The sequence below is a fragment of the Gopherus evgoodei genome, chromosome 6 (assembly GCF_007399415.2).
Source record: "Gopherus evgoodei ecotype Sinaloan lineage chromosome 6, rGopEvg1_v1.p, whole genome shotgun sequence".
Classification (NCBI taxonomy): Eukaryota; Metazoa; Chordata; order Testudines; family Testudinidae; genus Gopherus; species Gopherus evgoodei.
In genome coordinates this window covers 85,445,503-85,471,986 of record NC_044327.1, presented here as the reverse complement: position 1 = coordinate 85,471,986, position 26,484 = coordinate 85,445,503, and the positions used below count along the sequence as shown (strand labels likewise).

Genomic DNA, 26,484 nt, shown 5'->3' with positions numbered 1-26,484 from the left:
GAGACCCTGAGGTGCCCCTGTATATTCTCAGATGTGGGATATATAGTCCCTGGTGTTGAGCTGCAAAGCCTTGAAAAGCCGTATTCTTTGGCCCCTTCTGTGGTATGTGAGATCTTGTGTGAGAATGATGTCATAGCCCTTTTTATAAGGGTATAGACTCCCCCACAATGTACACAGTTGCTGCACTGTTACTGCAGAAAATGAATGAACCTGCTTCCATCCAGTCAAGCTAGGTCTTAGTCTAATTTACCAATTTCTTGTAATTAATAGTGGCGTAGAAAAGCTCAGTGTACATAGCCTGACTTATCCCAGGAGCCTTCAGAGCCTGTAGTGGGCCCATACTGGGCCCAGAGCCTTGTAAGAGCTGTAAAAAGTATGCTGTTTGCAGTGATGTAGGAAGTACCCACCTTGGTGCCCACTTCTGACACCGTTGCCCTTGCCCCAATGCCATACCTTTCCTCCAGCCTGATATCTCTATCTTGGCACAGTAAGTGCATGCAAATGCCTGTTGGGATTAAAGGAAGGAGACACAGAATCTCATTACAAAAAGGTAAAAGCAAAAGAGAACAATTGCTATTCTTCGTATTTCCTGACATATGAAGGTCTTGGAAATTCTCATATGGCACAGCTGTAATCTGGTTAAGTTCCTCTGTAGCCAGTGTATTGTCATCAACTAACTTGGGCCCCTCATTGATCTGAATGCTGGTAACCCCTTCGATCTCTGTTGACCTGAGTGGGAGTCTACCTTCCAGACTACTAGACCCTCTCCCCACTGCCTATCACCTACTTTTCTGCACCCTTACTCTGTTCTTGTACCAAATTCTCTGGTCTCAATCTGGAACCATCTCAGAGACTTATAGCCCTTTTGGAAATGAACCTTTAAGGTCTCCTGTCTTGACCTTGATACTCTGCACATTTGCCCTTGCCTCAGATTCAGACATCATGGAAGTATCTCATGCAGGGCCCTGTTGAGTTCTGTATGTAGGGCCACATGAGGGACTTTGGTGGCAACATGACCAACTCTGGTACTGATCTGTGCGCTGGCACCTATACCTCTTGTGGTGCTTCATTCATTTCCCCTCCTGATAAATGGACAGGTTCAGGAACTCTTGGGGAGGTGGCAAATGCTCTCGAGTTGCAGTTTCACCAGAGACATCTAACCCCCATTTGACATATTGCGGATGCAGAGCAGGGAGAAGCTTGCTCTGCCTATCAGCTCTGGCTTTCTCAGTCCAGCCAAGGGTCTCTGGTTCTCTCCTTTCTTATCCCCACCTGTATCAAAGAAGACAGGATGTATCCCAGACTAGCTGGAGGACATACCTTTTTACTACAACACTTTTCATAATTCAAGACTCCCTGACAGATCCCAGGGAAAAACTGGTATAAACAAAGCAGTTCGGTAGACTAATGGGCTTGATTCCTCATCGACCTATACCATGACCTTAGCTCATCTGAACATGAGTGGTATGTTATTTAAACACTAAATGTACAGACGAAGTTGACCATCCCTTCTCCAATGCTCCAACAGTTTAATTGTGTGGAAAAAGGACAAAATCTTTAGGGGAGACGCTTTGCTCTCCCTTTTCCTGCCATCACAGTCACCTTGGATGCTTCCAATCTGGGCTGGGTTGTGTATCAAAATACATGATCTAAGGAACACCTGGAGTCCAGACCCTCTATCAGAGTAATGGCACTCTGGGTAGTGTAATGGGCTATTAAAACCTTTTGTCCATTCCTGCAGCTATGTGTCACACCCGTGCTTGACAACACCATGGCCATGTGTTAAATCAACAAGCAGGGAGGAGCACATTCTCAGCTCCTATCTGCAGAGGCGAGAAAACCGTAAGTGTAGTAGATCCAGAACCAAATCTTCCTGTACTGCTACTACTTGCTGGGAAAGTGAATGTGAAGGCAGACTTGCTCAGCAAGAGGATTCAGGATCAACCATCCATGCAAGTGGCCCTTGAAACCAGTGGTGGCTATTGCAGTTTTTGTGAATGGGGTCACCCAATAATAGATCTCTCTGAGTTGGGACAAACCACCAAAGCATACTGCACAGGAGCACACAGACAAAAACTCTTTCTCAGATGCATTTCTGCTGGTCTAGAGTCAACATCTTCTATATGCTTTCTGTTCCATTCCTCTGATGCCCAGGGTCATAAGGAAGATCAGGCTTGATTGAGCCAACTTTGTGACCTTGTCAGTACTGATATCCAGGTCTTCTGCAGGTGGCCAGAGAATATCCATGCTTGCTGCCTGTGTCTCAATATTAAGGAGAGGGATTCTGCCACTCAACCTAGATACACTTCCCCTAGCAGTATGGAGGATAATCTGCTGCATAATGAAATTCCTGTTCTTGAGGATTCAGACCATCTTCTTACAATCCAGGAGGACTCCAGTCTAAAAAAATGCAAGGGAGTTTACTATCTGGGCCACTGGATAAAAGGTTTGCTCAGTCTTAGGCTGGGAACTCTGCTGTCTTACAGCATCTTCTGCACCTTTAAGTCTTGGGAGTTATCCTTAACTTCTCTAAAGTTCCGTATGGCAATAATATCTGCTCTGAAGTTACATTAAGGTCAAACCCATCTTTTCTCATCCTATACTTTCTAGGTTTCTTACGGTCATAGTAAATGCATTTTTCCCCATTTAAGGAGTGGCCACCTTTATGAGACCTAAAATCTTTCAAAGGCTTATAATTTGGCCAAATTTAAGTGCATTTTCATGGGAACAGCAAAAAGTGCATCCTCAACATAAAGGCAATCCCTCTTAAACTTCAAATTCCTGCTCCAAAGCATGAGGATGTAGAGCTTCTCAATGAGAGACGGTTATGGAAATGTATTTATATGAGAGGACAAAAATTTCCGCCACAACCTCATTTTGAGAGATGGCTACACCATTTTTGCTGAAATGCAAAAATTTCAGCATGAGGCATACACCCAGCATGGAAAATTTCAGCTCAGATGGTTAGCTTGGTAATTATACTAGTAAGTAAAAATTGCCTGGCACTTCTCATTGTAAGACTATCTTAACTATAGGTGGCACTACCATATCCACGTAAAATGTTTAAACTAGATTTTGTTCTGACCCAGGTGTTCTGTGGTGTTTGTTGCAATCGGAAGTGTAAGCTGCAGTACACTGAAAAGGAAGCAAGAGTCTGTATTGGCTGTTACAAATCTATTAATAAAGGTAAAAAGTTGTGATCATGGTTTTATTTACTTGTAATTACTACTTTCATCAAAGGAGAGAAGTTAAGCAAAATTGTTATTTTAGGACTGAAAGATGAATCTGTGTACCCAGGAGGAAGAATTTCCTTTCTAAGACAGTGATTGAAATGTTGATAAAATTTGCCTGTCTAGTAGATGTCAGTGACTTCAATCTTCCATCTTCATTCTCTGCCACAGCCACAGTAATTATGCATATACTTGATGGAAAAGCATAGGATTTCTAATGCAGCTAGAGTGCTGCTGTTTGGTTGACTAGTGTAGAGTCTAAATTGCAAAAATACTGCATGTAATTCCTTTCCCAAGGCTGTGTGTGTTGAGGCAAGCAACATTTTCAACCTTCTGTTTAGCTGAAGAGGTCTTCATCAAATTGTTCCCAAGACCGTGTCCCCCTAGTCCACTCTGTTATGCCTCCATTTGTGTCATAAACGTTTGTCTAAATGGACTATGCAAGATTGTGCAGTCCTTTTGAGGAAGGTTAAATTGTGTGAAGATGTGACATTATTAGTATTGGGAACAAGGGTAACAAACTGAAGCCCTAATTTCTTGTATTGAAACATTTAACAAAGATAAAAGAGGAGTGCATTCCTGTTTTATCTACCGTGGTTTTTTCATCATGAATCAGATTAATTTCTTCCTTTTTGATTATCCCAGTTAAAGCTTGTTTTTACTTGTAATATTATCCTGCCTGTAATAGAGTTAAGCACCTAAATGTGTTTGGTATTGAAACTTCACTATAGAGCCGTCTTTACCTTTCCCAATATGGAGAATATGGGATTTGTCAGTACTTCACAAACATTTTTCACAACTAAGCATGAAATCAAGCTAGTGTGATTTGTGATTAATAGATAGAAGAATATAGTATCACTTCTTAAGTTGAGAAATCCTTAGTCTATTTTTTTTAGTCTCCATGAATATCTTTCTCCGTTTGATTACTGTTGTAAATTATGGGTTTCAGAGGGGTAGTCGTGTTAGTCTGTATCAGTAAAAACAACAAGGAGTCCTTGTGGCACCTTAGAGACTTAACAATTTTATTTGAGCATAAGCTTTTGTGCGCTCTAACCCACTTCATGAGATGCATGGAGTGAAAAATACAGTAGGCAGGTATAAATAAAATACACAGAACATGAAAAGATGGGAGTTGCCTTACCAAGTGGGGGATCAGTGCTAACAAAGCCAATTCAATCAGGGTGGATGTGGCCCATTCCCAACAGTTGATAAGAAGGGGTGAATATCAGCAGAGGGAAAATTATTTTTTGTAGTGCCCACAAAAGCTTATGCCCAAATAAATTTGAGTCTGTAAGATGCCACAAGGACTCCTCATTGTTTTTATTGTAAATGAGGTATGTGTAGTTGCAGGAACTGCATCATTTTATGTATGGTCATTGCTGAAGCAAAAGGCTGTACAATGAGTGTCCATTTCTAGGTTTAGAAGAAAAACAGCAGACAGGAATATTTAATTTAAAATTTGAGGCAGCTGTAAACATTTAATACATGGCATGATCTTAAACACTAAGTGCATTTTTTCCTTTTAGCACAGGCATTTGAAAGGATGATGAGTCCAACTGGTCCCATCCCTAATTCGAGTATCTCCTCTGAATGTTGTTCTACTGTTCCACCTTTGCAGGAAGCTCAGACAGGTGGCACACCTAATTCTCCTTCATCTTCTGTTTTGTTACCTATTTCTGTACTTAAACAACCAGGTACTGATGGTAAGCTAAGTAATTTTGAGTTGCAATCTGTTATCTATATTTTTTAAGCTATTCAGCATATATTCTTTCAACACATACATAGAATAGATGGTTTTGCAGAATAGCTAGATTTCTTTAATTAATCAGTGTAGCCATTCAGAAAAAAAGCTATGAGTTGAGAAGAAGGATGCTTTTGGGGTTAAGATACTGGACTGGGATTCAGAGAAACTTGCTTTCAATTCTGAGCTCTGCCATGGACTCGGGCTCCCTGTGTGAGTTTGGACGAGTCACTCAATCTTTTAGTTCTTCATCTGTAAAATAGCTAAAGGAAGTATTACCCCTGTCTTGCCTAGTTTGGTTGTAAGCTTTTCAGGGTAGAGACTATATCTCACTGTGTCCAGTGTATAGCACAAGGGACTGTGATCTCAGATGGGGCCTCTAGATGCTACAGGAATATAAATAGTACTAAAACAAAGCAAGTAGTTGGGTTACAAAACATTCTCTGACTAGAAGTGATAATGGATAAAGCACACCTTCATCTCATTTATATCAACTACATTTCTAAATTTTTTTCTGCTTACTACAAAAATGTCACTGATAAAAGATTAGATGTACTTAGAGTATCTTTAAAACAAAAAGTGGTAGGCTATATGAATTGCTTTGTTGATAAACTGTTGTCTTGTATCCATGATATGTTGCCATACTTCTTCTACTCCAGAGTTAGTTAATTAAGTAAATAGCAGCCTGTTTTAACTAAATAGGAATTGATGCATTAACTATTGCTTGGTTACTTCTGTTGCTGGTGTGGGAATATCTTTGCCCACGGTTCTGCTTGACTGATTGGAGAGAATACCAGTTGTGTGTGTAGGGTGACTTCTTAGTTCCAGTAACTTTTACTACTTTTAAATCAGAAAATTCCCATGTTTTGGAGAAATATATGTAGAAAAATGCATCACTTGCACTAAAAAAATCCCTGAACTATAATTGTGGTTCATTCTAAATCCAACATGCTTAATGTAAAATCTTAATTTGGAAAAAAGCCTGAAATTTTATACAGACCCTTCTGCTGCTGGAAAACTGTGGTAATACCAAATAAGTGTTCTGGTGGTGTGTTTTGTTTGTTTTTTTTTTAACCCATTTTAGGGCTGTGTACCAGAGAACAGAGGAGAGTCTGGTTTGCAGATGGTATTTTGCCTAATGGTGAAGTTGCAGACACAACAAAACTATCTTCTGGAGTCAAGAGGTCTTCGCAAGAGCTGAGTCCAGTAAGCCCTGACTTACCAGAGGTGCATATGGTATATTCTCAAAAGTATACACAGATTCATGTTTTTCATAAATAAAAAGTTGATTGTCTTGAAACAGCTTTGTTTGCCCATTTAAGAATGACATTCTCATAAATGCAGTGTTACGTGGCTTTGACTCCTTTCTGGCCAGTTGGGTTGCATCAGTTTTAATCAACTTTTTCATTTGTACTTCAGTTATTTTCTAAAGAAAGATACATCCTCACTGGTTGATAGAACCATTAAAACATGTTGAAATACAACTAAATAGAACCTTTACGCTGGATTTGATACATCTTTTTTGCTATCTTGGAAGTTACATTGTAACTATATACCTATATTTAAGCAATTATATCATTTAATGTTTTCAATTATTTGTAATTGTACACTTTTAGTGTGTGAGAACATTATGAATGATATGTTGCTTATTTAGGTAATTAACTTTTTTTGCTCATTATTTGTGTCAAGCTGCATTAGGATGGTAACTGGAATTTAATTAAACACAGAATAGCATACAAAACTTACTAAACAAAACAGCCTTAAATGTTTTGGATACATAAACTTCTCTTGTCAAAACAAGTTTCATATTTTACAATTTAATGATTCATTAAAGGAATAGAGGGATTAACTGTAGTCAGTGAATTAAACTGATTATTTCAGGTCATCCTGGGAAAATTTTCAAATATGCCTAAGTGAAAGTGATTGACTGGAGCGTTACTCACCTAAGTCTCTTGAAAATGAAACAGCAGCCTCTTAAGTTACTTAGTTGTCCTGAAGATTTTTAAAACTAGTAAATCTTATCCCCTCCTTCCTCATTTTTATTTATAGGTTTAGAGACAAGTTTTCCTGCTTTTTGAACTCCCAGTAGATTTCTCAACATTGACTGAATTAATCCAAATGGAAAAGATTCTTTCTATGCCTACTTTTGTCAAAAGCTGGTTTAGCATTTCAGCAAACTCTGGTTCCAGGTGCTTAGTGACTTCCACCCGTTCAGTGGTGTGGCTTTTTTAAAAACATCATCAGGAAACATGTCTGCTTGAATGGTTTACCTCCAGTCCTGAAACTTACCATGGTTGGCATGATTGATGGATGATTATTAGGTACCCATGCCATAGCAGCATCTCCTTCAGGAGTTAGGCATGTACTCTAGGACTTTGGGTTGAAAATATTGGCAAGAAAATGAGGTGGAATTAATCTGTTTCTTCACTACCTGTAATTTAACTTTGTTGTTGGGTATTTCTTTCTGCAATATCTTTTGACGTTCTTTCCAAATTTCAACAGCATCAGTAGCAATCTTTCTGCCGATTGTCCAAGGCAATGGAAATAGGTTTAGTATATTCAGCATATTGTCTGTCTACATTTTGCTTTTAGTCTGAAGTTGACTGCTTTCGTTGTGATAGTTCCATCTGTTTTGTCATGAATTCCTTCACAATTTATCAGAATAGTCTAGTTCTTAATAAATAGCTCAAAAGAGTCAACCACTGAATTCCATCATACATATTGGGAGAGAATTAGTTTGGATCCTTCAGCTCTATTCAGTAAAGCTGAAGTAAAGTGTGTTGTTATGGAAAGATCTTGCAGTTTCAACATTTTCCTTTTATTCCTGGAGTTGTTCTTAAGTCTTTGGCTAAAAAATACATTAAATGAGCACAGCTTTTTTAATATAATAAAATATGGTTTCCTTCATTATCTTCTTCTTCTTCTAGATTTCTTCTCATCTTTGCTATATTCGAAGCATTATCTGTGACAAAGCTACACTCTTGACACTTTAATTTGTTATAGCTTTTACAGTTCTTTCTTTTAAGTAGTCTGCTGTATGGGCATTTCCTGATATATCAATTGTTTCTGTAAAATAGGCAATGCCATCTTCCATTGTCACACAAGCACATATTACTGGATCATTGTGTATATTGCTCCATCCATCAAGACTTAGATTAACAAATTTCCCATCAATGTTTTCTGCACACTGATCAATTTCCTTCTCATACACTACATCCAGCAACATCCCAACAATGTCTGTTCTGCTAGGTGGAGTGAAGTCTGGTCATACTGACATGGTTCAGTCATTGAAATGCTTGTTCTGAACAAGATGAAAGGAGAATTTGTTGCATAAATGAACTGAACAGTCTAGAGCCTTGCTGGAATTTGCTGGTGCTGAATACAATGGTTGATGATGATGAAGAAGAAAATCTCTCTTTTATTAACAGGTCATTTACTGTTTGACATGTTTAGTTGCAGCACTGCTGGTGGTACCAGCCAATATTGCAGATGATTAATGTGAACATCCATCTTTATATATAAACTTTACTTTTAAACAGGAAATCTTCACCTAGAATGTCTGATTACATTGAGCAATAAAAAAATCATTCCAGAAGTCCAGCAGTAATAGTAAAAAATTAATTGATAAATACTCGCATAACAAACTAATTAAACCAATTACATTATGAGCAGACAGTTTGAAATTTGTAACTAAGTAATCCACCCAAAACACAAAATTATGACAATAATCTAAGTTGTCATTTACTAGCATATTAACACATTGTAGTGAGTCCATAAGAATGGTACCAAAATAAGTTGAGTAACTAGTTGATACGTATTGCTCAGACATGTCCACATCATCATCTTTAAAGTCATTGCCTTCTGAGGAGTGTTTTTCATAGTGTTTCGTTCTGTTAACCAGGCCTTGCATCTCTTTATTGCACTGTTTACATTTGGCACATGTTCCTTTTTTATCCAGATCAGAGGTTTCTGAATTTTTGAAAATATTCCCAAATAGGGTTTTTTTGTTTTTTGTTTTGTTTGTTTTTAACAATATGCAGCCATGACAGTTTTTTCCTCCAGTTCCCGGGTGTGTAAATACTAAAGGCTGCATTTCAAAGAACATTGTTTCTTCTTCTCACAGTGTCCTGCTTTTACACTAGTGTTGCTCCTTTCTGGTTCACACCCTGCTCCTTCTCCTTTGTTAAATAACTACCTGAACCCTCAGAAAAACAAAAAAACTAACAGTACAAGATTTCTGCTTATGTAATCTGCATGCCTTTTGCATTGCAGTATTTTGTTTTAGCGACCGAGGGGAATTTCTGTTTTGTGTACACATGAAAGGAGTCAGAGCAAGGCCATTTGCTTGAAGTGCTCAGAAGCAAGGTCAGGTAGTTACTGGGCAGATCAGTGTTTTTCCGTGAGCTAGAGAGTAAGTTTCCATGGTGGGTGCAGTAATAAATATTCGTAAGTTGAGAACTGAGCCAGTCAGAACTCAGGTAGAGAGAAACTATAAAATAGGAGTATGAGACTAGCTAGGTGAGCTCAGTGGATGATCCTGATAAGATGCATGATGATGATTCCTGGAATCAGAGGTTGGGTCCCAGCACTTGTAATGACTTTGCCAGTCTCTTGCACCCACTAGCACAACCCCTAGGCCCCCGACAGGATCAAGCTCTTAAGGTGGTACATTACTTACTGTGCTATATTTATAAAGCTTGGCCTCAAAAGTTAGTTTTTCCCTGCTGCTTTCTGTGTATAGAAAAGCCAGTGTTATTGATAGAGCTCATGGATTCAACATACTTACTTTTTATTTAATGCTTATGAGATTATAAGTCGATTAAGTCTTAAGTAGGGCTGTTGATTAATCGAAGTTAACTCTCAATTAACTCAAAATTAATCACAGTTTTAATTGCACTGTTAAACAATAGAATACCAATTGAAATTTAGTTAATATTTTTGGATGTTTTTGTATATTTTCAAATATATTAATTTCAGTTACAACACAGAATACAAAGTGTTGTATTATTACAAATATTTGTACTGTAAAAATGATAAACAAAAGAAATAGTATTTTTCAGTTCACCTCATAAAAATACTGTAATGCAATATTTTTATTGTGAAAGTGCAACTTACAAATATAGATTTTTATTTTATTACATAACTGCACTTAAAAACAAAACAATGTAAAACTTTAGAGCCTACTCAGTCCTACTTTTTTTTCAGGCAGTCGCTAAGACTAACAAGTTTGTTTACATTTATGGAAGATAAAGCTGCTGACTTATTTAAAACGTCACCTGAAATTGAGACAGGCATTCGCATGGCACTTTTCTAGTCGGCATTGCAAGGTATTTACGTGCCAGATATGCTAAACACTCATATGCCCCTTCCTGTTTCGGCCACCATTCCAGAGGGCATGCTTCCATGCTGATGACTCTTGTTTAAAAAAAAAAATAAAAAAATGCGTTAATTAAGTTTTGCCTGAATTCATTGGGGGAGAATATTATGTCTCCTGCTCTGTTTTACCTGCGTTCTGACATGTATTTCATGTTATAGCAGTCTTGGATGGTGACCAGGCACATGTTGTTCATTTTAAGAACACTTTCACTGCAGATTTGACAAAACGCAAAGAAGGTACCAATGTGAGATTTCTAAAGATAGCTACAGCACTTGACCCAAGGTTTAAGAATCTGAAGTGCTTTCCAAAATCTGAGAGGGACGAGGTGTGGAGCATGCTTTCAGAAGTCTTAAAAGAGCAACACTGTGATGCGGAAACTACAGAACCCAAACCACCAAAAAAGAATATCAACATTCTGCTGGTGGCATCTGACTCAGATGATGAAAATGGACCTCCGTCAGTCCGCACTGCTTTGGATTGTTATCAAGCAGAACCCAGCATCTGCATGGACGCATGTCTTCTGGAAGGGTGGTTGAAGCATGAAGGACATATGAATCTTCAGTGCATCTGGCACGTAAATATCTTGCGATGTGGGCTACAACAGTGCCATGCGAATGCCTGTTCTCATTTTCAGGTGACGCTGTAAACAAGAAGTGGACAGCATTATCTCCTGCAAATGTAAACAAACTTGTTTGTCTGAGTGAGTGGCTGAGCATGAAGTAGAACTGACTGGACTTGTAGGCTCTAAAGTTTTTGTACATTGTTTTGTGTTTGAATGCAGTTATTTTTTGTACATAATTCTACATTTGTAAGTGAAACTTTCATGATAGAGATTGCATTATGATACTTGTATGAGGTGAAATGAAAAATACTATTTCTGTTTTTTTACAGCACAAATATTTGTAATCAAAGTAAATAAAGTGAGCAGTGTACACTTTGTGTGTTGTAATTGAAATCAATATATTTGAAAATGTAGAAAACATCCAAAAATATTTAAATACATGGTATTCTATTATAGTTCAACAGTAATTAAAGATTGTTTTTGTTTTTTAATCACTTGACAGCCCTAGTCTTAACATTTTTTTTTTTTATTAAATTCAGCTTTAATCTTAAACAGGTTTATTTTTTGAAATACATTATTATAATTAATCAAAATCCAGGTTAAATAAAAAAAAATTCATTTTATTTTAAATTATCCTTTTTTAAATCCACCCTGCTTTCTGGAAAGGCTTTTGGGTAGCTGTTCAGTGTTTATGTTGAAGTTGTAGACTAGGCCACATTTAAACAGAAACCATGCGGATAAGAGTATGTTCAGTGTATTGTCTCCATTGAAACTTTAAAATTATGTAGTTAAATGTTATGTAGAAAATGTTATGACTCCAGTTCTTCTGCATAGTATTAAAGTAATTGTTTTTGGCTATAAATATTTCTGTCTTTTTGGAGTTCTGAAGTCTATCTTTATTAACATGTTGACAGTAAAAGTTCCCATTATTTTTTTTTTTAAATGATCATATAAAAAATTGGTTCTGTCTTTAAAAACTAACCTGGTTCTGCCAGGATTCGCTTAATGCCCTGGTGCATCAAGTTAGAATTGAAAATAATCTGACTTTTTGATGTTCAAACTGAATAGAAAGGTGAGGGTGTTTTTGGGAGGTGAGGTATTTTGTATGGTGCACTCACATGCCTTATTTTTATGGTGGCACAGGGCAGGAGCCGGTCTTTTGATTGTTCCTGCTGGGAGTGAGAGAGGCTCCTGACTTTCCATCCCTTCCTGCCCTGCCATATCATACCAACATTTTTTTTCTTTATAATTCTAAAAATGTTCTTATTACTTGCCTTGAAATTGTGTCCCATTGTGCCAGCTGTTTTACAAAGAAGTGGTCTTTTCCAAAGAGCTTATAGTTCAAGAAAGCAAGAGAGCTAGAGAGGCGGCAGAAGTGGGATACAACTTGATATATTCAATTGTTGTATACATTTGCAAATTTAAAACATAAGGAAGCAGTTATCCTCATCTGCTCAGGAAATAACAAGCCCTTAGGAAATAATTTTTTGGTGTTCAGTTTTCTGTGTGTGTATTTCCAGTACCAGTGCTTAAAACAATGGCACTTCTGTCACAACTCAGTGCACACTGGGAAACTGCCAATTCCAGGAGAGCTGCATTGATGAAATGGAAAAAGAAGGGAGGAGGGAAATGCCTGGGGTGATGGTGTGGGGTTTTAGTTTTACTTTAGTCATATGGGAAAAAACTGATGTCCTTTTTGTGCTGCTTCGTATCTCCACATCCTGTCAGCTTTACATAATTCACTGAGGGGTCAGCATAGATGTGACACCTAGAGTAAGAATGAGCAGTACTATTAAATGCTGGGGTAAGCTGTTATTAGTAAATCATGTAAAGATAACTGTCTGCAGATACTTCAGGTCCAAATTATGGCAAATTACAGTATTCAGGAGCCTTGCAAAATAAAGTCATACTGGTAACTCGGCCTAGTTGTTCGTGGTCCACGTGGCTAGTAATGTAATCCTTGATTGTGTTGTGTCTACAGAGTGTCTCATACTCGAAAATAGTAGATGCTCCATTTTTAGGTATGAATTACGATAGAACAGGTAAATATCAGACTAAATATTATGCTAATTGTTTTAGACTCAGATATATTTACCTGTTCTGTAATATATATTAAAGATGCAAAAGTGCTGTAATTTTCAGAGATGTGGCTTGCTTTCTGTTTTAGGAAAATATCCCCTAAGATTCTCTATATGACTGTATACCCTCTTTGTTGGCCGCTTTTGCATTTGAAACACTAATACAGGAGAATACTAGTGCTGTTCAGGGATGGTGAATAACAAATCTAATCAACAGTCTATTTTGTTTTTCATAGGTTGCAAGTCTGGTAGATGACATCTGTGTAACTGATGTAAAACCAAAGGATGAAACTCTAGTTACTGCAGGAACTGAGAAATTCCATTGTTCCTTACATGTTGCTCCAGATGATGACCAGTTGCCCACTACAGGGAAAACTGAGATGTTGCATAGTCCTGACTCTGTAATTCCAGCTGCTGATGAATTACCTTTTATTACAAAAGTTGAGAAGTCTCCAAGTCTTGGCACAGTTAACCAAACTAATGATGATTCACCTGTTAGTCCTTCAGACTACAGAATGCTATGTGGTATTGGAAACTGTGTTAGCAAAGAGTTCAGCCTTATTCCTGATGATGATGGACTGCCACCACTCTTACTTGCAACTGGAGAAAAAGGAAAAGGTAAAATTTGGACTGGGGAATACTAGTGTTTACTGGATGCAAGCTTTCTAAAAATATATGGCTCTTCATGTATACACTGTGACATTCCAGAAGCCAAATTAACCTTTGTTTTAAAATGCACATTATTTTCGATCCAGCTTGGGAGCTGAACTTGCACTTATATGAACTTGTATATTATGAAAAAAACCATGAGCATAACCGCAACAGTATCAATTAGTATTGGAGCCCAAGTATGTTTGCATATGAAGTGTAGTACTGGTGCATAAGTTGCAGACCACATATGGTATTAAGGAGTTTATTAGTACTATTTAGCGTGAACTCTTACACTCTCAGTTTAACTCCAGTCTCATTATTCAGGTTTGTTTATTTGGTACACAGCAAAGTTACCTTGATATGATGGGATTCAAGCATAGGGAGCGGGTATAGGGCATACCACATCCAAAGTTACACAGCAAACCTCTTCCTTCCTTTCTGTCTGTCTGTCTTCTTACTATACATTGTAGGAGCCAATCACAAAATATGTAATGCAAAGTGATGAAGCCAATCCCTGTACAGCATTCACAGTTCATGCATGACTTACTCTTTATCTCATCTTATGTTCCAGGCTTATCTTATCCATTGTTATCTTGTCCACAAATGGTTCCCGGGAGGTTGCCCCTTATCTTAGCTAGTACAGACATTTCTGTTTCCAGTCTGCTGATCTATTTACCTCTCTAATCCTGTCTCCCAAGAAATGAGGCCTCACCCATGTTCAGTCACTCATGACAAACCAGACGTATGTTTAGCAAGCTAATTGTGGCCCTGAAGCTCCTGTCAAAATACCAATATATTCCTGGGTGCTGTACATTATACATAACTTCACAACATACTACTGTTTTACTTTGTTTATGTGATATGGTCTAGTCATCTTTAAACAAGTGAGGTTGCTGTTCATTGGCTGCTGTATGTCTGCCTTAGGTTCAAGATAATGTGTTTTTAGCAGTTTCCTTAAATAGAAGGATGGAAGTTTCAGGTACCGTATTTCATACATTGTAGTTTGTAATGTCTTTTATAGATAGAGAGGAAATGGATATTGGCTGGTGTATGGAATTAATCCAGACCTTATCTTCTTTAGATCCTTTGGTGGAAGAACACCCATCTCATCAGCAGGTCACCTTGCTTCTTGCAGAAGGAGGACCTAATCCATTAACATTTATCCTAAATGCAAACCTCCTTGTGAATGTCAAGTTAGTATCTTGTAAGTAGGTAATGTACATTGTTTCCTTTTATTTACGTATGTTCCAGGTTCATTATGTTTAAAATGTGTAAACACTAAATTCACCGATCTTGGTGGTTGAGCAGATAAAATTCAAACATTTTCACAATTGTGATAGGTATGCTGTCTTATTTTATCCAATCTGTAAATTTAAGGTTTTTAAAGGAATTTTTTCAGCGTGCTTCAAAGCAAGTTTTAACCCTTTTTGTAATTTATGTGCCTACTTGATCGTTATATCCTTTGTAGGACAAATGCAGGGCTGTATTCACCGTAACAATATCTTTCATTGGGAAGGAATAAGAATACTCTTATAAGAATGTTTTCCCCAGAAATGTGTGCTGCATTTTTGATGCATACTGTACACAGATTTCATACTTATTTGTGTACGGTGCTGTCTAATTGGAATTTTTTTATCTGTAGGTTTGAATAAAGCTTTGGAGATCCTGCTGTGTAAATAATGAAAGGATGCTACTGTTCATTTTATAGCAACTTAAGATATCTGTTTAAAAGATTTGGGAGTTGTGATGGAGAGTCAGCTGAACATGAGCTTCTAGTGTGGCGCTGTGGCCAAAAGAGCTAATGTGAACCTGGGCCTCTTGAGTAGGAATGGAGAGGTTATTTTACATCTGTATTTGGACCTGGTGTAACTGTTGCTTGAATTCTGCTGAGTTCCAGTGTCCACAATTCAAGAACGATGATAACTTGGAGAGAGATCAGAAAAGAACCACAGGAATGATTAAGGGATTAGAAAGTATGCCTTATAGTGCCTCTCAAGGAGCTCAATTTATGTAGCTTAGCAAAGATAGAGTTCAGAGTGACTTAAAATATAGTCTGTAAATACCTATGTACAGAACAAATTTTTAATAATATGGGCTTTCCAATCTAGCATAAAAATATATAACATGATCCAACGGCTGGAAGTTGAAGCTAGACAAATTCAGACTGGAAGTAAGGCAAATTTTTAACAGTAAGAGTAATAAACCATTGGAACAACTTGTCAAGGGTTGTGGTAGATTCTCTATCACTGACAATTTTCAAATCCAGATTGGATGTTTTTCTGAGAGAGATACTTTAGGAATTATTTTGGGGAAGTTTTATGGCCTGTGTTACACAGGAGGTCGGACTAGTTTATCACAATGGTTCCTTCTGGCCTTTTTATTTAAAATTGACTGAGTTTTTGATGTCTTTTCATTAGTCACTTAAACAGAAATAAGTGTGGCACCTGCATGTGCTGCAAATGTGCAACATACTTATTTATGCAAGAGGATATGATAAATGAAGATGTATTACTTATTTCACTCAAAGAGACAAGCCTGTGCCTGGGGTTCCATAGTGAAGTTTGCCTTTGCAATTAAAACTTTCTTTAATCAGCACCTTGATTCAGTGAGGAAGCAAGCGTGTAAGGTTCCTTCAGAATCTCTATCCTATCAGATTTTTTTTTTTATGCCCATTATTGAACCATCTTCTCCAGTGTTTTTCATTTATGGTGTTTCCCCCTGGGTCTCTAGACAATATGGCCTGAGAAGAGTGTCCCTGTGAGAGTTACTGTCTCGTGCGTTTGGTTATCCAGTGCCTTCTGAAATTTCAGTTTAAAAAAAAAAAATTGTAGACAGCAATATTGCAGTGGTCTGATTAAAGGGACAGAGGACCACAGATTATTAATTCCAATTTCTAATATCTTTGATTCCAAGACTAAGTATCATATATGTGAATTTTAAAAAAGTATTTTTTCTTATCACTTAGATTCTTCAGAAAAGTGCTGGTACTTCTCAACAAATGGATTACATAGCTTGGGTCAGGCAGAAATTATCATTATGTTGCTATGTTTGCCAAATGAAGATGCTGTTCCTAAAGAAATCTTCATGTTGTTTGTTGACATATATAAGGATGCAGTGAAAGGTATGGAGTTTTAATTTGTAGCTTTAAGATTAGTGTCTTATTGTTGACTTTAACAAAAAGCAGGAAATAAATGGTGTTACGTTCTTAGAGGATTCCTACCAATTTTGTTTGAAAGTTCTCAGTGCTCATAACTGTTTCCTCAGATTCTGTCAAAGCGATACAGATTTAATTTAGGAATGTGTCCCTTTTTTTGTATTAGATCGCCTATAAACTGCCTCATTGCATTTTTGTCTTATCCTCTTTTTTTTTTTTTCCCCTAATACTTTGGTATGATGGGTCATGGGTGTAAATCCTTTATGCCCTGATTCTGGAAGACAAGTGCTGTCCTGAATAGAGTTAGGCACGTGCTTAAATGTATTCTTGAATTAGAGCGTAATTTGCAAAAGTTAACTAATTGTATGTACATAGACTTGCCCAACAGAATTTTTGTGAAGTGTTAATTGTTTTGTAAATTAGTTTTATTAAAAAGATCTGTCTGAGTTGAAAAAGGTGTTTTTGAAACTGGGTTCTATTCACTTTTATGAAGGGATAGAATAAAATGCAATACCGTGTCAATAGTACCAAAACTGCTACAAATATTGTCTCGAACATTTGGCTTCTAAAAATGGCAATTTTTTAATGTGCAAGTACTTCAGTAATGCATTGTACAAAACTATAAAGGACTTCAGTAGAGATGGGAGGCAGAGGTCTGTATCCTGTTATCCTGAAAAGCTGCAATATGGACCCTGTTACTTCAAAAATGCACAAGAGAGACAATGTTAACATAATAATGGGTGGATTTCTTCCAGGTACCAACATGTTGTAAGAATTCATACTTAACATGTATGTTTGTTTGTTTGTTATGGTGAAGATTTTAACTATATTTCTCTTTCACCAGGAAAATATATAGGAAACTTGGAAAATTTTACCTTCACTGAAAGCTTTCTTGGTAGCAAGGATCATGGAGGATTCCTGTTTGTTGCACCAACTTTTCAGAAACTTGACAATCTCCTGTTACCAAATAATCCTTTCCTTTGTGGCATTCTCATTCAGAAACTGGAAATACCATGGGCAAAGGTTTTTCCAATTCGCTTAATGTTGAGATTGGGAGCAGAATACGGGGGTGAGTTTTAACACTAAGTGTGCATGATCAGACCCAATCCTGTAAAGACTTATGCACGTGTTTAACTTTATGCACTGTGAATGCCATTGCTTTCCAAAATTAAATACAAGCATGTTTCTTCAAAGGCTGGGGACTTAAATTTGTACTTTGTACATCAAACTTGTTGGTTTAAAAAAAAAAAAAAGGGTTCAAATTCTGTGCTGCTGGACACCTCTTGAAACACTATCAACTTCATCAGGGTAGATGTGTGTAAATGGTAGCATTTGACCATCAAATATTGTGTCAATGTTCCTCCCCCACTCTGAACTTTAGGGTACAGATATGGGGACCTGCATGGACACTTCTAAGCTTAATTACTAGCTTAGATCTGGTAACACTGCCACCACCAGAAATTTCAGTGTCTGGAACACTTCCTTTCCCCCCAAAACCTTCCCCTCCCTGGACAGCCTTGAGAGGCTTTTTCACCAAGTTCCTGGTGAACACCGATCCAACCCCTTGGATCTTAACACAAGGAGAACTTAACCATCCCCCTCCCTCCTTTCCCCCGCCAATTCCTGGTGAGTCCAGATCCAATCCCCTTGGATCTTAAAATGAGGAAAAATCAATCAGGTTCTTAAAAAGAAAGTTTTTAATTAAAGAAAGATAGATAAAAATCATCTCTGTAAAATCAGGATGGAAAATAACTTTACAGGGTAATCAGATTCATATAGCCCAGAGGAATCCCGTCTAGCCTTAGGTTCAAAGTTACAGCAAACAGAGGTAAAATCCTTTCAGCAAAAGGGAACATTTACAAGTTGAGAAAACAAAAATAAGACTAACACGCCTTGCCTGGCTGTTACTTGCAAGTCTGAAACCTGAGAGACTGATTCAGAAAGATTTGGAGAGCCTGGATTGACATCTGGTCCCTCTTAGTCCCAAGAGCGAACAACTCCCAAAACAAAGAGCACAAACAAAAGATTTCCCCCCACCAAGATCTGAAAGTATCTTGTCCCCTTATTGGTCCTCTGGTCAGGTGTCAGCCAGGTTTACTGAGCTTCTTAACTCTTTACAGGTAAAAGAGTTAAGGGTTAATGTCTATCTGTTTATGACACACCCCCAAATCTCAGACAGTGTGGAACCACACTGGCGGTGACTTCTTCTTAGAACTTTAGAATAAACAGATTATGTAAAGGTGCATGTGTTTTATTATACTACTAATTATATAAAACTACAAGATTGTTCACATTTCAAGGACAGTTTTTAACCAGTTGATTCTGGGAAACGTTCACGGGAGAGTGCATCAGCTACTTTGTTAGAAGCTCCTGAAATGTGTTGAGTTTCAAAATCAAAATCTTGGAGAGCTAAACTCCATCAAAGCAGTTTTTTGTTGTTTCCCTTGGCAGTATGAAGCCACTTCAGCGCAGCATGGTCGTCCCCAAACGTATGGGCATAGCTTTTCCAGGGCATACACAATGGCATAGCATTCTTTCACTGATTGACCAGTGGCTTTCCCTCTGTTTCTTGCTGAGAAACGACAGGACGAAATTCTTGATCCGGTCCTTCCTTCATTAAAACTGCTCCTACACCGCGCTCAGACGCATCTGTGGTTACTAGGAATGGTTTGTCAAAGTCTGGGGCCCTTAGCACAGGGTCAGACATGAGTGTTGCCTTAAGCTAGTTAAAGGCCTTCTGACACTCATCAGTCCACTTAACTGCATTTGGCTGGGTCTTTCTGGTCAGGTCTGTTAGTGGGGCAGCGATTTGGCTGTAGTGTGGTACAAATCGCCTGTAATATCCGGCCAAGCCTAAGAAGGATTGGATCTGTTTCTTTGACTTTGGGACAGGCCAGTTTTGGATAGCATCCACCTTGGCCTGTAGGGGATTTATCCTTCCCTGACCCATCTGGTGTCCAAGGTAAGTCACTCTGTTTTGGCCTATTTGACACTTTCTAGCCTTAACAGTTAGTCCTGCCTGCCTGATGCGCTCAAAGACTTTTTCCAGGTGTTCTGCCCATGAATCAGAAAAAATGGCCACAGAGGTAGGCAACTGCAGATTCTCCCAGTCCTGCTAGGAGACCATCTACAAGTCTTTGGAAGGTGGCGGGTGCATTTCGCAGCCCGAAAGGAAGCACATTGAATTCATACACCCCTGCATGGATGATGAAGGCTGACCATTCTTTGGCGGATTCATTTAGCGGTACTTGCCAGTACCCCTTGGTTAAGTCTAATGTAGAGATGAACTGGGCACGTCCCAATTTCTCCAATAGCTCATCAGTGCGTGGCATTGGATAGTTGTCGGGATGAGTTACAGCACTTAGCTTACAGTAGTCCACGCAAAAGCATATTTCCCCATCTGGTTTGGGAACTAGAACCACTGGAGATGCTCATGCACTGTTAGAGGGTCGGATTATACCCATCTATAGCATGCTTTGGATCTCCCATTCCATAGCAGCTTGGACATGAGGAGACACCCCGTAGGGTGGGGTTCTAATTGGGTGAGCATTACCTGTGTCAATGGAGTGGTATGCCCGTTAGGGCTGCCCTGGGGTGGCTGAGAACATTCGTACAAAGCTAGCGCACTGCTCCTTGATCTGCTGTCGCTGCGGACCTCCAGGGGTCGCTGAGAGGTTCACCTCTTCCACGTCACCATCACTTTTTCCATCCTAGTAGACACCTTCAGGCCACTCAGCGTCATCTCCTCCCTGGGCTGTAAACTGACAAACCTTTAAGTCTCTGGAATAAAAGGGCTTGAGAGAATTAACATGGTACACTTTAGGCTTTAGGGTTGAGGTGGGGAATGCTATGAGATAGTTGACAGCTCCCAGGCGCTCTTGGACCGTGAATGGCACTTCCCATGATGCTGCCATCTTATGGGCCTGTAGCACCTTTAAGACCATAATCTGGTCCCCTACTTTGAAGGAACACTCTCTGATATGTTTATCATACCAGGCCTTTTGCTCTTCCTGAGCATCCTTTAGGTTTTCTTTAGCAAGTGCTAAAGAGAGTCGGAGGATGCTTTGTAGGTTGCTTACAAAGTCTAGAATGTTAGTTCCTGGAGAAGGCGTAAACCCTTCCCATTGCTGCTTCACCAGCTGTAATGGCCCCTTAACCTTGTGGCCATACACAAGTTCGAATGGTGAAAACCCTAAAATGGGATGTGGTACAGCACTGTAGGCAAAAAGCAACTGCTGCAACATTAGGTCCCAATCATTGGAGTGTTAATTTACGAATTTACGTATCATGGCCCCCAAATTTCCATTAAACCTCTCCACCAGGCCATTGGTTTGATGGTGGTAAGGGTTGGCAACTAAGTGATTCACCCCATGAGCTTCCCACAGATTTTTCCATGGTCCCTGCCAGGAAATTAGTTCCCGAATCTATAAGGATGTCGGCGGGCTAACCTACCCTAGCAAAAATGTCTGCTAAGGCCTGGCACACAGTTTTAGCCCTGGTGTTGCTTAGAGCTACTGCTTCTGGCCATCAGGTAGCAAAGCCCACTAAAGTCAGTATGTACTGCTTTCCTCTGGAGATCTTTTTTGGGAAAGGACCCAGAATATCCACAACTACTCGCTGAAATGGGAGCTCAGTTATGGGGAGTGGCTGAGAGGGGCTTTGACCTGGTCTTGGGGCTTTTCCACTCGTTGGCACACCTCACAAGACCGGACGTAATTAGCAACGTCCTTGCCCATTCCCCCCCAGTGGAAGGACTTCCCCAAACAGTCTTTGGTTCTATTCACCCCAGAATGGCCACTGGGATGATCATGAGCTAAGCTCAAGAGCTTTACCCGGTACTTAGTTGGAACTACCAACTGTCTTTGAGGATGCCAGTCCTCCTGGTGTCCACCAGAAAGAGTCTCCTTGTGTAAAAGTCCTTGTTCTACAACAAACCGGGATCGGTTAGAAGAGCTGAGAGGCGGTTGGGTGCTCCGTGCTGCCACCCAAGCTTTCTGAAGGCTGTCATCTGCTTCCTGCTTAGCCTGGAACTGTTCCCTTGAGGCTGGAGACATCAGTTCCTCCTTAGACTGTGGACTTGGGCTTGGTCCCTCTGGAAGCGATGTAGGTGACGGGGTTGTTTTCATTGATTGTGAACCGCTTTCCGCTGGTGCACTATGTGATATTTCAGGCTCTGGCTGAGCCTCTTGGGTAGGGTTGTCCGCTGGTTCTGCCAGTTCAGGCCTGCTGGTGCCCTCTGGCATTGGAGTTGTAGATGGGTTTGTAAGTGTTGGAGTCAGTGCTGGCAACGGTTCTGGTGCTGGTTGCTTTTCCAGTTCCAGTTCTGAGATTGGATGCACTATGGCTGTTGCAGTCATTGGCAGGGGATCTGGTTCCACTACCTCTGTCTGGGTCTCTGGTAACACAGACGGGGCCCTTGTGGACGGCTCAGGAACAGGGATGGGTGTGGAAGCTTGCTTGGCCTGGCTGCGTGTGACCATTCCCACCCTCTTGGCCAGCTTCACCTGGTTGGCCAAGTCTTCCCCCAGTAGCATGGGGATGGGATAATTGTCATAGACTGCAAAAGTCCACATTCCTAACCAGCCCTTGTACTGGACAGGCAACTCAGCTGTAGGCAAGTTTAAAGATTTTGACATGAATGGGTGAATTGTCACTTGGGCCTCTGGGTTGATGAATTTGGGGTCCACTAAGGATTGGTGGATAGCTGACACTTGTGCCCCCGTGTGTCTCCACTCGATAACCTTTTTTCCACCCACTCTCAAGTTTTCCCTTCGCTCCGAGGGTATTTGAGAGGCATCTGTGCCTGGGGATCTTTGGTGTGATGGTGGTGTAATGAACTGCACTCGGTTGGGGTTCTTGGGGCAGTGGGCCTTTATATGTCCCAGCTCATTACATTTAAAACATCGCCCAGCTGAGTGGTCACTGGGTCGAGGTGGGTTGCTGGAGACTGGTGAGGTGGGACAATAGGGTGTCTGGGGCTTTCCTTGGGTGGTAGGTGGGGTCTTGGATTGCCACTGGTGATAGGGTTTATTTTCGGTTTGCTCCCTCTGATATTCGCTCCCCTTGCTAGTAGTTTTTTTCTTTTCTGCCACTTCCACCCATCTGGCTCCAGTCTCCTCCACCTCGGTTACAGTTTTGGGCTTCCCATCTAGGATGTACTTTTCTATTTCCTCAGGAACACCCTTTAAGAACTGCTCCATTTGCATTAGGAAGTACAGCTCTTCCAGAGAGTTAGCACTTGGTCCTGATATCCAGGCCTCCCAATTCTTTCCAATGTGGTAGACGTGTCAGGTAAATGACACATCTAGTTTCCACCTTAGGGCTCTGAACCGCCGAAGGGCATGCTCAGGTGTTAGCCCCATTCTGATTCTGGCCTTGGTTTGAAAAAGTTCATAATTGTTCATGCGTTCCTTAGGCATTTCAGCCGCCACCTCTGCTAAGGGTCCACTGAGCTGTGGCCTCAGCCCTGTCATGTACTGGTCTGTAGAGATGCTGTACCCAAGGCAGGCCCTTTCAAAGTTTTCTAAGAAGGCCTCAGTATCATCACCTGCCTTGTAGATGGGGAATTTTCTGGGATGGGAAACAGTACCTGGAGAAGGGTTGTTAGAGTTGGCGGGTACATCCAGCTTAGCCCTTGCTAATTCCAGGGCCTGCTTGTGGGCCTCCCTCTGGATCTCAATAGCCCTCCGGTGGTCAGCCTCTTTGGCTTTTTCTTCTTTTTTCCTCTTTTTTCCTTCTCCTCCATCTCTTTTTGTTTTATCTCCATAGTTCTCTTGTGGGCCGCTTCTTCCCTGGCTATTTCTACATTAATTTCTAATTGTTTTAGTTCCATCTGTCTCTTATGTTCATTGTCTTTCTCTGTTGCTTCCAGCCTAGCCAGCTCTAGTTTGTTAGTTGCTCCACTGGTACTCATTTTCCTGCTTTCTTGTGCTGGCCACACCCCTCTGCAGTTCACTGAAACTGGGATGCACTCAGCTCAGGGCTGCTTGATTAACAGGGATTTTCTAACTAGCTATACCCAAGAGGTAGAAAGAAAGAGAAAACAATTCAGCTTGTAAATTAATTTTGCTGGCTGTTTGCTCACAGCTTGAAGCCTCCTCTTAACAAAGACCCTTGTTAAAAAAAACTTAACACCTCTGCCTTCAGACTGCTTTCTAAGCAGCTAGAAAGGAGGAAAAAAAATCCTACTGGCTTTTGGTTCCTAAAAAATCCCTCACCACTGCCCACCATGTCAAGGTTCTTCCCCCACTCTGAACTTCAGGGTACAGATGTGGGGACCTGCATGGACACTTCTAAGCTTAATTACTAGCTTAAATCTGGTAACACTGCCACCATCCAGAAATTTCAGTGTCTGGAACACTTCCTGCCCCCCAAAACCTTCCCCTCCCTGGGCAGCCTTGAGAGGCTTTTTCACCAAGTTCCTGGTGAACACCGATCCAACCCCTTGGATCTTAACACAAGGAGAATTTAACCATCCCCCCCTTCCCCCACCAATTCCTGGTGAGTCCATATCCAATCCCCTTGGATCTTAAAATAAGGAAAAATCAATCAGGTTCTTAAAAAGAAAGCTTTTAATTAAAGAGAGAGGTAAAAATTATCTCTGTAAAATCAGGATGGAAAATACTTTACAGGGTAATCAGATTCATATAGCCCAGAGGAACCCCCTCTAACCTTAGGTTCAGAGTTACAGCAAACAGAGGTAAAATCCTCTCGGCAAAAGGGAACATTTACAAGTTGAGAAAACAAAAATAAGATTAACACGCCTTGCCTGGCTGTTACTTGCCAGTTTGAAACCTGAGAGACTGATTCAGAAAGATTTGGAGAGCCTGGATTGACATCTGGTCCCTCTTAGTCCCAAGAGCGAACAACTCCCAAAACAAAGAGCACAAACAAAAGATTTCCCCCCACCAAGATTTGAAAGTATCTTGTCCCCTTATTGGTCCTCTGATCAGGTGTCAGCCAGGATTACTGAGCTTCTTAACCCTTTACAGGTAAAAGACATTAACCCTTAACTATCTGTTTATGACATATTGATTCTTCACATTTTGTTTCAGGAGAAACAAACTTTGCTAAACCAGTCTATGATACGGAATCTGAGTGTACTGACAAAAGAGCTTAGATTGTGTATATGTAAAACAATATATTGAATCCTTTTTGAATGATCAGATTTAATATTTGTGAAGTGTTCTGACAACAGCTTTATGGTCTTATTAATGTAAACCTAATACCAGTGTCTAATACATTATGGATTAAATTCCTCAGCTCCATATTGGTCATTAGTAATCAAGTTTCTCCATAAGGTGAGAGAACTTTTCAGTGTCAATTCCATAAAAATATGTGTTTTGGATGTACAAAATGCGGTAGAAGGGGCAAGGTAAACAAATCCCACTGATGATTAGTTGTGCGTTTAATTGGTTTCAAACGTGGAAACTTAATGACCACCTTTCTCACAGTCTAAGTGGGGAATGGAATTCACTCCAGTTTACAAGCTGGCTGTTGCCACTGCAATGCAACTCTCCTGTGGAACTCTTCTTGCTTTTAGGGGCTGCTGTTCTTTCACATTTGCAATACAGGCATCTTGTGCTGCTGAATCAGAGTAAGCACAGATACTGTTTATTTTCTGATACCATTTCCGTGAAATGAGTGCTGGAGTCTATCATTTTACATAAAGAATGAAAGACTGCATCGGACCTTTTTTTTTTTTTTTTTTTTTAAAGTCACATATTTTAATTGGGTTAGAGTATTTTGCTTGGTCTTTATGTGTAACAGTGTTCTTTTCTTCCCGTGAAAGCATACCCAACTCCTGTAACAAGTATCAGACACCGAAAGCCTCTCTTTGGGGAGATAGGACATACAATCATGAATTTACTTGTTGTGAGTAGAGAGTTTTACATAATTTTCCTTACCCTCCTAATTATACATCAGATGAGTGTGAAGTTACCCTCACAATTTTGAAGTTGAACTATTTGTCTTTTAGCGAAAAATGTTCTAACACAGTTTAATTTAGGCGTGACGTGCATGTTAGACTTCAGTCTATTCACACAATGAAACACTCTATTAGAATAGTACTAAGTTGTGCCTTTCAGATTAGTTATTGATATTGAAGTATACTAATATAACTTTGGTTTATTCATTTAAAATAAGTAGTTAATATTAATCCGCTCTTTCAGTAAGAAAGCTTTAGGCAATGATCTGGTGACTGGCTCTGCTGATATCTAGGGAGACTTGGGTTTGTGAGTGATAAACTTTTGCTCTTCAGGCTGTTGCAGCAGTACTGTGACATGATCTAAATTTAATTGCTTGCTACAGCATGTTGCCTTGATATGCTTTATTGCAAACAGCTCACCTACACATTTTTTTTAGAGAAATGTAAACAAGCTGGAGACTACAAACTACTTCATTTAAGAGTATGAGCATTCTCTAGTAAGGCTGTACTTGGACTTGATCATAATTAAATCTTTTGTCCTCTGTAAGGACATGTAACACTGGACTTTTATCCATTTTATCCAAACTAGATCAGGCAGGGTTAAAACTATTTTAGAGTGCATGCCCAGAAGGGACAATAACTTTTTCAGCTGAATGGTGATAACTATTGCTGGCAAGATTTTTGAATAGACAGTAATCTCTGTAGTTCAGGTTGATGCTGGCTTGACACTCTTTAACATAACCAAATTGGTTAAATTTGAAGCAT

General features: G+C 39.6%; 1 protein-coding gene across 9 annotated transcripts in view; it reads left to right on the top strand.

Annotated features, from left to right (window-relative positions):
• Window positions 1-26,484, top strand: part of ZFYVE16 (zinc finger FYVE-type containing 16) — a 55,190-nt gene that overhangs the window by 19,004 nt on the left and 9,702 nt on the right. For 7 of the 9 annotated variants that reach the window (XM_030566086.1, XM_030566087.1, XM_030566089.1 and 4 more), the window contains 8 exons: window positions 3,090-3,186; window positions 4,757-4,933; window positions 6,056-6,198; window positions 13,225-13,606; window positions 14,721-14,843; window positions 16,605-16,760; window positions 17,638-17,862; window positions 25,585-25,667. In XM_030566086.1, coding sequence (XP_030421946.1) covers window positions 3,090-3,186; window positions 4,757-4,933; window positions 6,056-6,198; window positions 13,225-13,606; window positions 14,721-14,843; window positions 16,605-16,760; window positions 17,638-17,862; window positions 25,585-25,667 — 1,386 coding nt within the window. The remainder of the gene's footprint in view (window positions 1-3,089; window positions 3,187-4,756; window positions 4,934-6,055; window positions 6,199-13,224; window positions 13,607-14,720; window positions 14,844-16,604; window positions 16,761-17,637; window positions 17,863-25,584; window positions 25,668-26,484) is intronic. The other 2 variants (XM_030566084.1, XM_030566085.1) reach the window with 2 other exon arrangements.